General features: G+C 47.1%; 1 protein-coding gene across 2 annotated transcripts in view; it reads left to right on the top strand.

Moving 5' to 3' along the window:
• Nucleotides 1–12466, top strand: part of LOC105485052 (dynein axonemal heavy chain 3) — a 208513-nt gene that overhangs the window by 170160 nt on the left and 25887 nt on the right. For both annotated transcript variants that reach the window (XM_071084215.1, XM_071084216.1), the window contains 3 exons: nt 1890–2088; nt 6434–8575; nt 12155–12380. In XM_071084215.1, the coding sequence (XP_070940316.1) occupies nt 1890–2088; nt 6434–8575; nt 12155–12380 (2567 nt within the window). The remainder of the gene's footprint in view (nt 1–1889; nt 2089–6433; nt 8576–12154; nt 12381–12466) is intronic.

The following is a 12466-nucleotide window of genomic DNA, read 5'->3' as shown; positions in this document are numbered from 1 at the left end:
CTGCTGTTCTTTGCTCTATACCAAGGGGACTTGCCTATGGGACCAAGGCTAGCCCCTCTCCACATGTGGGTCACGGAGGGAAGGAGAACAGTACAGCCAGGACTCTGCTCTGTAATGTCAGGCCAAACAGTGACTTGCTGGAGCAGGAGGGAGGTGAGTGATGGCACAAGGTTTGTAAGGCGGTGACCCAGGACACCCCACCACACCCACTCCCAGGCAAAAACTGCCACATCAGGTTTCAGTGCAAAGGGTGAGGCTCAATACTCTGCCATCCCATCCCTCTTCCAGGGAGTAACATCCTGGGATGAGTCAGGAAGTGGAAGAAACTAGCCAGGGAGGAGAAGAAACCAGTGTCTGACGTGCAGCTTCCCTGAGGCTTTTGTGTGGACTGGAATCCCTTCCTGGACCTTTCAGGGCTGTGGTCCTCCTGCCCGGGAGGAGTTGCTAATTTTCTCTAATCTCCTCACACTCCCAGAAATGACACAACATGGAATAGTGCCCAGTAGGGTACCGAATGCACAGAGGAATGCAAATGAAATCCATATTCGGAGTTTCTGTTTGATCCTAATTTGGCTTTAAGAAACATAAATTTTAGTGTGTGTTTATATGGAGAAAAAGTGAGTTCCCTGCTCTTTACCAAAAAAGAAAAAAAAAAGGTGATTTGTTAGAAACTCAAAAGTATGGCTGGGCACGGAGGCTCATGCCTGTAATCCCAGCACTTTGGGAGGCCGAGACGAGTGGATCACCTGAGGTCAGGAGTTCGAGACCAGCCTGGCCAACATGGTGAAAACTCATCTATACTAAAAAAACAAAAGTTAGTCAGAGCTGGTGGCGGCGCCTGCAGTCCCAGCTACTCGGGAGCCTGAAGTGCGAGAATCGCTTGAACCCAGGAAGCAGAGGTTGCAGTGAGCCGAGATCACACCACTTCTGCAGTCCAGCCTGGATGATAGAGCGAGACTCTGTCAAAAAAAAAAAAAAAAAAAAGAAAGAAAAGAAAAGAAAAGAAAAAAAAGGAAAAGAAATCCATATTGGGAAGACAAAGAGACTGGAAAAGCAAGAATCAGGTCACCAACACTTGATTCACGAGCATAATGATTTGCTTACGTTGGTCAATTCTTTCCAATTATTTCTTTCCCCCCTAATGAGGATGATGAGTGATACCAAAATTACTGCGATCTGATTACTTTTCGCCACATTGCCCTGAACTCCATACCTCTCAAACAATCCTATTGCTCTTTTCATGCTAAGACTCAGGGGCAACTTTAAATTATTATGTTTTTAGCATAGAAACAAATGTGGTAACAACGCCTATGTGAGTTTTTTTGTTTTTGTCTTTTGTTTTTGTTTTTAGACAGCGTTTCACTCTTGATGGCCAGGCTGGAGTGCAATGGCAAAATCTCAGCTCACTGCAACCTCCACCTCCCGGGTTCAAGTGATTCTTCTGCCTCAGCCTCCTGAGTAGCTGGGATTACAAGCGCCTGCCACCACGCCCGGCTAATTTTTGTATTTTTAGTAGAGACAGGATTTTGCCATGTTGACCAGGCTGGTCTTGAACTCCTGACCTCAAGTGATCCACCCGCCTCGGCCTCCCAAAGTGCTGGGATTATAGGCATGAGCCACCGCGCCCGGCCAAAAAAGCAAATAAGTTGAATGCTCAGATGTTCGGGACATCCACACCACAGCCCCAAAAGGCCATGCATGTGTTCCGGCTGCTGGTTAACACTCAGAGCCATTGTCCAGCTTCAGGGGCAGGCACCGTGTTAAAGGGGATCTGGAAGAGGAAGAGGAAGCACCTCTTCCTGATTCCTCATGTAGGAGTGGAGCTCTGCTTTGCCCCCAGTGTGCCAGGCCCTGGGCACTCATCTCCTTTGTCCTCGTGCTGCCCACAGAACGAATGTGAGGGCGATCTAGCTGAGGCAATGCCTGCGCTCGAGGCTGCACTAGCTGCTCTGGACACCCTGAACCCGGCCGACATCTCACTGGTGAAGTCGATGCAGAACCCACCAGGCCCTGTCAAGCTGGTCATGGAGAGCATCTGCGTCATGAAAGGGATGAAGCCAGAGAGGAAGCCAGACCCCAGTGGCTCCGGTAACCCCCACCCCACCCCACCCAGATGCCTGCACAGACTGCTCTTTCCTGGCAGTGGGGTGCCAGCACCCCACTGCATCCCCAAGTCGACTCCAAGCATGCAGGCAAGATCATTGAGTTTGGAGGAATTAAGAAAGAAACCAGGCTGTGTGTGCACCCAAGGCCTCTCTCACGCTTCTCCAGCAGCCTCCGCCCTCTCAGTCAGTTGGGAAAATGCAGGTATCTGTAGGTGGAGCTGAGCTTAGTCAAGGCCTCTCCCTGCAAGTCATTACAAAAATGAAGGTCAGGTAGACAAAAGGCCTGGTGTGGAACAAACACAGTCATGTGTGGGTGACCAAGAGAGCTACACAGAGAGAGAAACAGAGAAAGAAGCAGAGAAAGAGAGTTAGGGAAAGGCAAAGAATGAGACAGAGACAAAGAAAGGAACAGAGAGGAGACTGAGAAATAAATGGAGACCCAGACACCTCTACACACATGCATGTATGCACGCATGCACAGACATGCACATGCATGTGCACAATGCAGAGACATGCACACGCATGCACACAGACATGCACACATGTGCATGCACATATAGACATGCATGCACACACGCATACACAGAGCCATGCATGAACACACATGCATGCATACACAAACATGCACACACAGATGTACACACACATGCACACACATGCAGACATGCATACACACAGGCATGCATATGTATATGCACCCAAAGGGACAGGGGGACCAGGAGAGAAGGAAATCAGGAGAAAGAGACAGGGAAACACACACACATACAGATAAAGAGAAAGAAAAAGAGAGAGAGGAGATGGGGAGAGACTTGCACACACAAGTGAGTTGCAGACATACAGGAGAGAGTAAGGCATGAGGGGAGAGAAACAGGTAGAAATAGAGACTGAGAGACAAATATGTGGAGAGCGACAGAGAAATGGAGACAGAGAGACGCAGAGACACAGGGAGTGCCAGAGATACAAAGAGAGACACAGAAACAGAGACACAGAGTGGGAAGAAAAGAGACCAGAGAGAAGAGAGACAGACAGGGAGACACAAACACTCACAGGAAGACAGAGGAAGAGTTGGGGGAGGGGGTGGGGTGGAGCAGAAGTGAGGAATGGAAAATTAGAGGGAGAGAGACATGGACAGGAGACAAGGGCAAAGACAGGCAGAGATGGCAACTGGAGGGGGAGAAAGAGAGGGGGGGGACAGACGAAAAAAGAAAAAGAGGAGGATACAGAGAATTAGAAATGGGGAGAAAGGAATGGGGAAGGAGGAAGGAAAGCCCCTTCTACAGTTGAGCCTAGAAACATGAACAGGTGAATATTCACTGTCCTTCAAATTTAAATTAGATGTAGGACTTTGCATTGAGACCAGTGCCTTAGAGCTGAACCATGACTTTAAAAATCACCTCCAGTTCTATTTCCTGCCTTTTGAGTCCTCCCATCCTGAGAGCAGTCTGGCTATTCCTTCATTATTTCTATAATGTTAGAAATTTCTACTTTAATCCCATCCAGGCACAGTGGCTCACACCTGTAATCCCAGCACTTTGGGAGGCTGAGGTGGGTGGATCACTTGAGCCCAGGAGTTTGAGACCAGCCTGGACAACATGACAAAACCCCATCTCTACAAAAAATACGAAATTTAGCCAGGCGTGCTGGTGCACGTCTGTAGTCCCAGCTGCTCAGGAGGCTGAGAAGAGAGGAACGCTTGAGCCTGGGAGGTTGAGGCTGCAGTGAGCCGTGATCCTGCCACTGCTCTTTAGCCTGTATGACAGAGTGAGACCCTATCTCAAAAAAGAAATCCCTGATCCCTCATTTGAGACCTTCTGGCTCCTGCTTCCCATTGCTTAGTATTCCCTCTTCTCTGGCGGCTGTCAGGCCTACAATCACATAAAATAGATGCAAAGCTCATCAGGAAGAGCCAAGCAAGGAGTGGACTTTACAAGAGCATCCTTTAGGGAAGCAGCTGAGGTATAATAAGTTGGCCTTGAGCACAGATGAGCTAGATAGCACTTCTGCACCCTGGAATCACCTGGAGAGCTTAAAGAATGCAGAAGTCAGGCAGGGGCGGTAGGTCACTCCTGTCATCCCAGCACTTTGGGAGGCCAAGATGGGCGATCACCTGAGGTCAGGAGTTTGAGACCAACCTGGCCGACATGGTGAAATCCCGTCTCTACCAAAAATACCAAAAAAAAAAAAAAAAAAAATTAGCTGGGCATGGTAGTATGTGCCTGTAATCCCAGCTACTTGGAAGGCTGAGGCAGGAGAATTGCTTGAATCCGGGAGGCAGAAGTTGCAGTGAGCCAAGACCACGCCATTGCGCTCCAGCCTGGGCAACAAGAACGAAACTCCGTTTCCAAAAAAAAAAAAAAAAAAAAAGCAGAAATCCATGCCCCACTCCTAGAGAGTCTCATTCCATTGGTCTGGGATGCAGCCTGAGCAGTAGAATTTTTTTTTTTTAAGCTCTGCCTGCAGCTGGAGTTGAGACCTGCTGAGATACACAAAGCACAGCCAGGTCATGAATGCCATTTCTCATCTTGGATCACTGATAATCAGCACAGAACCTATCATTAAATTAAAATTAAAGCAAATTATGCCTATTATTCACCCAAACCATGGAATTGAGTGAGTATATTGAGATGGAGCAAAAGAGCAATTGAGTGAGTTAGTTAGGGGTACCTTGAATTTAAATGAAGCAGATCATTTTCTAGAATGCCAACAGAAACCTTCATGGGAAATATTTGGCCGATTTCTGCTCTTGTAATTAGGAATGGGACACATTTGACCTGCTGTACTCAATGTGATGTCTCAGAGTATAACTTTTTTGATGAGCCTGAGCTTGGCAAGTACCGCGGGCCAAAAAGCTTCCTGAATTTTTTCCAATGTGTCAACAGAAGGAGCATTGTTCCGGGATGGGATTGAGACTCACTTGATTAGTCGTTAGTCAGCATGATGGGTGCTAAGGGGAATAAGGGCCTGGCTTTGTGTCTGGGCAGGCCACGGGTAGTCTTCTGTATGGGTGGAAGCCTGCAAGCTGCTTCTTCCAGCCTCCTTCATTCTCACAAGAGCTTGGCCTCACTCACACGGTTCATCACTCGGAGGACTGATTGGGCTCCATCCAACTGACCTCCCAGACTAGGGAAGAATATTCGAAACATCCCCACGGGCTGTGGCTCCTCCTGCCTTTTCCATCCATGAATAAGATAATGGGGTACTATTCATTCAACCCATATTTATTGATAACTAAGTACCAGGCAGTGTGCCAGGTTCTAGGAAACAGCAGAAGGTTACCGCTTTGAGGGAGAGGTAGATGGTAGAAAATAATTGAAGGGAAACCTCAATGGCGATGGCTTTTAAAATGAGGCCTCTGACCTGGGCAACATGGCAAAGCCTCATCTCCATAAAAAATGCAAAGATTGGCTGGGCGCAGCTGGGCGTGGTGGCCCATGCCTGTAATCCCAGCATTTTGGGAGGCTGAGGTAGGTGGATCACCTGAGGTCAGGAGTTCAAGACCAGCCTGTCCAACATGGTGAAACCCCATCTCTACTAAAAGTACAAAAAAATTAGCTGGGCGTGGTAGCAGGATTATAATCCTAGCTACTCTGGAGGCTGAGGTAGGAGAATCGCTTGAACCCGGGAGGCAGAGGTTGCGATGAGCCGAGGTCGCACCATTGCACTCCAGCCTGGACAACAAGAGTGAGACTCCATCTCAAAAAAAAAAAAAAAAAAAAAAAAAAAATTGGCTGGGTGTGGTGGCTCAGGCCTGGAATCTTAGCACTTTGGGAGGCCGAGGTGGGTGGATCATATGAGGTCAAGAGTTTAAGACCAGCCTGGTCAACATGGTAAAACCCCGTCTCTACTAAAAATACAAAAATTAGCCAGGCGTGGTGGCACATGTCTATAGTCCCAGCTCTTTAGGAGGCTGAGGCAGGAGGATCGCTTGAACCCAGGAGGTGAAGGTTGCAGTGAGCCGAGATCGCACCACTGCACTCAAGCCTGGCCAACAGTGCAAGACTCTGTCTCAAAATAAATAAATAAATAAAACAAAATAAAATAAAATGAGAACTGAGGTCTGGTCAGGAGCCAGCTAGATGCCATTTACAGTATCGGCAAAAGGCTCATGGTAATAAGCACTTGGGGTCATGAAGGAATTGAAGGAAGGTCCTTTGTAACCCGAGTTTAGGGAGTGAGGCAGAGATGGGGTTGGTGAGGTCGGCTGGGCCTCCCAGACCATGTTTTTGTTTTTGTTTTTGTTTTTTCTCAAATACCAGCAGTAACCACTGCAAAATTTTAAGTCTCGGCCAGAATGTCTTAATACATTATGTGTTTCTTGTTCCGAATAGGTAAGATGATAGAAGACTACTGGGGGGTATCCAAAAAGATTCTTGGGGATCTGAAATTCTTGGAGAGTCTTAAGACGTATGACAAAGACAACATCCCCCCACTGACCATGAAGCGGATCCGGGAAAGGTTTATCAATCACCCGGAATTCCAGCCGACTGTCATTAAAAATGTGTCTTCGGCCTGCGAGGGTCTGTGCAAGTGGGTGAGGGCCATGGAGGTGTACGATCGCGTGGCCAAGGTGGTGGCTCCCAAACGGGAGCGACTGAGGGAAGCAGAGGGGAAGCTGGATGCACAGATGCAGAAGCTGAATCAGAAACGAGCAGAGCTGAAGCTGGTGGTAGACCGGCTCCAGGCCCTGAATGACGACTTTGAGGAGATGAACACCAAGAAAAAGAACTTGGAGGAAAACATTGAAATCTGCTCCCAAAAGCTAGTCAGGGCAGAGAAACTGATCAGTGGTCTTGGGGGAGAGAAGGACAGATGGACCGAAGCAGCCCGGCACCTGGGGATCCGCTATACTAATCTGACGGGTGACGTGTTGCTGTCCTCAGGAACCGTGGCTTACCTGGGCGCTTTTACAGTGGATTATCGGATCCAGTGCCAAAATCAGTGGTTGGCTGAATGTAAGGACAAGGTCATCCCCGGCTCTAGTGACTTCAGTCTCAGCCACACGTTAGGGGATCCCATAAAAATCCGTGCCTGGCAGATTGCTGGGCTTCCCGTTGACTCCTTCTCCATCGACAACGGCATCATTGTGTCCAATTCCAGACGCTGGGCCTTAATGATTGACCCTCAGGGGCAGGCCAATAAATGGATTAAGAACATGGAGAAGGCGAATAAACTGGCTGTCATCAAGTTCTCTGATAGCAACTACATGAGGATGCTGGAAAACGCGCTGCAGTTAGGCACCCCTGTCTTGATTGAAAACATTGGTGAAGAGCTGGATGCTTCTATCGAACCTATCTTGCTCAAGGCAACATTCAAACAGCAAGGAGTTGAGTACATGAGGCTGGGTGAAAACATCATCGAATATTCCAGGGATTTTAAGTTATACATCACAACCCGTTTGAGGAATCCACATTACCTCCCAGAAGTTGCTGTGAAAGTCTGTCTCCTCAACTTCATGATCACCCCCTTGGGTCTCCAAGATCAACTCCTTGGCATCGTGGCTGCGAAGGAGAAGCCAGAGCTGGAAGAGAAAAAGAACCAGTTGATTGTGGAAAGCGCAGAGAACAAGAAGCATCTCAAAGAAATTGAAGATAAGATCTTAGAGGTTCTCTCCATGTCCAAGGGTAACATCCTGGAGGATGAAACCGCCATCAAAGTTCTGTCCTCCTCCAAAGTGCTATCTGAAGAGATCTCGGAGAAACAGAAAGTTGCTTCCATGACAGAAACGCAGATTGACGAGACTCGGATGGGCTATAAGCCAGTGGCTGTGCATTCCGCCACCATCTTCTTTTGTATCTCGGACCTGGCCAACATCGAGCCGATGTACCAGTACTCCCTGACTTGGTTCATACATCTCTACATGCATTCCCTGGCCCATAGCACGAAGAGCGAAGAACTGAATCTGCGCATCGAGTACATCATTGACCATTTCACCCTCAGTATCTACAACAACGTGTGCCGTTCTCTGTTTGAGAAGGACAAGCTACTCTTCTCTCTCCTCCTGACCATCGGCATCATGAAACAGAAGAAGGAAATTACGGAGGAGGTGTGGTACTTCCTTCTCACTGGAGGCGTCGCGCTGGATAACCCCTACCCCAACCCAGCTCCCCAATGGCTGTCTGAGAAGGCGTGGGCGGAGATTGTCCGTGCATCTGCTTTACCCAAATTGCACGGCCTGAAGGACCATTTGGAACAGAACCTGGATGAATGGAAGCTGATCTATGACTCAGCCTGGCCCCACGAGGAGCAACTCCCTGGGTCTTGGAAGTTCTGTCAAGGACTGGAGAAGATGGTGATCCTCCGATGTTTGCGGCCTGACAAAATAGTGCCAGCGATCCGGGAGTTCATTGCTGAACACATGGGAAAGCTGTACATCGAAGCCCCTACCTTCGATCTCCAGGGATCCTACAATGATTCCAGCTGCTGTGCGCCTTTGATTTTTGTGTTGTCTCCAAGTGCAGACCCAATGGCAGGTAAGAACAGATTGTTGTGGAAGAGACGTGGAAAGCCCAGAATGTGTGGGTGGATATCAGTAGCCCGTCCCTTACAGCAGGGATCTCAAGTTCAGATGACTCTGAAGGCCATGTGGTTCATAGGCTGAAGTGGAGCCACGGAACTCTTATTTTTCCACCTAAAGGGCTCAGCTGCTACTCGGCACCCACAAATTGGGCCATTTGGGAATGTAAGCCCAGAATTGCTAGATCATCTGATTTTTCAGGAGAAACCAGAAATGCAGAAATTTCCCACTGTTGTATCTTGATAATTCAAAGTTTTTTCCTTAAAAACCTTGTGAGGGTTCAGGAGAGGTGGCTTACGCCTGTAATCCCAGCACTTTGGGAGAATGAGTTGGGAGGATTGCTTGAGCCCAGGAGTTTGAGACCAGCCTGGGCAACATAGTGAGATCTCCATTGCTATAAAACATTAAAAAATTAGCTGGAAACGGTGGCACATGCCTGTAGTTCCAGCTACTTGGGAGGCTGAGGTAGGAGGATCCCTTCAGCCTGGGGACATCAAGGCCGCAGTGAGCTATGATCACACCACTCCAGTCTAGGGGACAGACCCTGCCCCCTCCCAAAGAAAAAAAGAACAAAATAGAAGCTTGGTGAGATTCAGCTAGGATGATTCCACAGGAAACTTCACACTGTGTTCCTTCTAGTGCCACACATCACGAGATCCATACTGTCTGGCTGTCTTTTCTGATAAAGACAGGTCTGGGGACTCAGGCATTGTCAGCGTGAGCTGGTTGTCCGTTCCCCCGTTCCCTCCCTTATAAAGTTTCCCACCAGATTTTCACCTAATGTGACGGTTCTCAATCTTGGCTGCACATTGGAATCACCTGGGGAGTTTAAAGAAGCATCTCAATGCATAGGCCACAGCCTTGGCCAATTAAATTAAAACCTTTGGGATGTTTTATGAATTGTGTTTTATGAAGCCTTTCCAGTCATTCCAATGTGCAACCAGTGCTGGGAATCACTGACTTTAATAGTTTTAGTGGCCTATGACAATCATTACCGAGATCCATTATTTCACTAGCCAGTGCACAATGATGATGATTATTGTTTTATTTTTTATTATTTTATTTTATTTATTTATTTATTTTGAGACAGAGTCTTGCTCTGTCGCCCAGGCTGTAGTGCAGTGGCATGATATTGGTTCACTGCAACCTCCACCTCTCGGGTTCAAGCAATTCTCGTGCCTCAGCCTCCCGAGTAGCTGGGATTACAGGCACGTGCCACTACATCCAGCTAATTTTTGTATTTTTAGTAGAGATGGGGTTTCACGATGCTGGCCAGGCTGGTCTTGAACTCCTGACCTCAAGTGATCCACCCATCTTGGCCTCCCAAAGTGCTGGGATTACTGGCATGAGCTACTCGGGAGGCAGAGGCAGGAGAATCGCTTGAATCTGGGAAGTGGAGGTTGTGGTGAGCCAAGATTGTGCCATTGCACTCCAGCCTGGGCAACAAGAGCGAAACTCCATCTCAAAAAACAAACAAACAGCAATTTATTTTCTCACAATTCTCAAAGAAAGAAGTTTGAAATCAAGCTTTTGGCAGGGATGGTTTCTTTTGAGGCCTCTCTGCTTGGCTTGCTGATGGTCATCTTCTCCCTATGTCTGCACAGGGCCTTCTCTCTGTGTCTGTCCTCATCTCCTCTTCTCATAAGGATATCAGTCATATTGGATTAAGGCCCATTCCAATGAACTCATTTTAACTTTGCCTCTGCAAAGACCCTATCTCCAGCTACTGAACAGTTACATTCTGAGGTACCTGAAATTAGGACTTCAATGTATGAATTTTGCTAGGGACACGATGCAGCTCCTAACCAGAGACCATATGTAATCCTTAGAATATTAACCCTGATTTTTTTTATGTGCTGCCTGCCCCTCATGGTGATGTACTTCCTCGTGTATTTTTTTTTATTGTGAGTTCACCATCAGCAGATTTGTGTTGTTTTGCAGGAGTCTCATATACTTTGGGTTTTAGGGGTGTCCCTACAGAACAACTTTGCCTGTGCAAACAGTGGTACCCCAGGGGGCGAAGTGGGGGTCGCCATTCTGAATCAAATTTTATGGGAAATTTCTCAGCTTAGGAATCCCACACCAGAGAGTACCGTGAACTCACACTCCTCAAATTCATGTGGCATAAACAGTGTTTTGATTTTTCACTGGAGAGTTGTTTGTTTTTTTCATACAGGCTCCAGACCAGTTATGAGCTTCCATGTCTTTTCCTTAGGTCAGTAGTCAAATGGCCTTCTTTCTGTTTGTTTGTTTTTTGAGATGGAGTCTCACTGTGTAACCCAGGCTGGAGTGCAGTGGCACGATCTCAGCTCACTGCAACCTCCGCCTCTCCCCGGGTTCAAGTAATTTTCCTGCTTCAGCCTCCCAGGTAGCTCAGACTACAGGCGTGCGCCACCAAACCCAGCTAATATTTGTATTTTTAGTAGAGATAGGGTTTCACCATGTTGGCCATGCTTGTCTCGAATTCCTAACCTCAAGTGATCCTCTCATCTCGGCCTCCCAAAGTGCTGGGATTACAGGCATGAGCCACCACATCTGGCCAAATGTCTGGTCTTCATAACATGAAGGTATGGCACTTTGAGAATCCTAACCTTATGCAAATGTCTCAGTTCCAGCTCCCCACCTCTTATGAGTGCAAAGCTATATCTCCCATGGACATTAAAACTTTAACATCTACAGTAATGAAATAAAGTGTGGTATTTTCCAATGGTGATATACTATGTATCCATGAAAGAAAAAAGCCTTAATACATGTACTAATATGGAAGAGACCTATAAGATACGTACATTGTTAAGTGGGAAAAAATGCAGTATTCTACAATTCATATAAATTTAATCATAGATATGCATTTATTTAAATACATAAAATATTTCTGGAAGGATTCACAAATCTAGTAACACTGGCTACCACTGGGAAGAGAGAAGTGAGAGACTTACTTATTTCACTTTACAAATGCTTATATTTCTCGTTAAAATAAATTTGCAAAAATCAGTTTCCTAGTTATTTGATTATGTGCTCACCTCTTTATTTTTGAGTTCCCCATTTTTGGCACCTGGGAATATCCCTTTCTTTCAAACCTTGATTTTTTTTTTCTTTTCAGTTCAGATAATTCCTTTTTTTATCAAGAATGTCTATGTGTTTAAAGCAAAAGAGAAGTTGGTTGTAGCTTCATCTGCCATCTGACCTGATGTCTTGAGCTTCCCCAGAGAGATGTTTATTTTGTAATTAACAGAAGCCAATGAGTTTTTTTCTGAGTCCAAAATTTTAATGTGAACCCCACCTTTTGTGTTGGTATTGGTGTGTGTGTGTGTGTATATGTGTGTGTGTGTGTTTAAATAGAGATAGAGTCTCACTGTGTTGCCCAGGCTGGTCTCCAACTCCTGAGCTCAAGTGATCCTCCCACCTCGGCCTCCCAAAGTGTTGGGATTACAGGTGTGAGCCACCACACCGAGCCATGTTTATTGTTGATGTGGCTATTCTGTTACTCTTAGCTAGCCTGTCATCTTTCAAAAGCCTCCTTTCTTCCTGGTCTCAGGCCTGCTGAAGTTTGCTGACGACCTTGGTATGGGAGGTACCAGAACACAGACCATCTCCCTTGGCCAAGGCCAAGGCCCTATTGCTGCCAGAATGATCAACAATGCCATCAAAGACGGGACCTGGGTGGTCTTACAGAACTGCCATCTGGCCACAAGCTGGATGCCTACACTGGAGAAGATTTGTGAGGAGGTGATTGTTCCTGAGAGCACCAATGCCAGATTCAGGTGAGATGCTGTCCCACCACTGCCTTCTCTGGGACCCAACCTCCAGACATCAGGCTGGGAAGATGATCAAGACACAGTCCTGCCCC

This window comes from Macaca nemestrina, chromosome 18 (assembly GCF_043159975.1).
Source record: "Macaca nemestrina isolate mMacNem1 chromosome 18, mMacNem.hap1, whole genome shotgun sequence".
NCBI classification, from domain to species: domain Eukaryota; kingdom Metazoa; phylum Chordata; class Mammalia; order Primates; family Cercopithecidae; genus Macaca; species Macaca nemestrina.
Note: the sequence above shows the minus strand (reverse complement) of the source record. Positions and strands in the feature narration are given on the sequence as shown.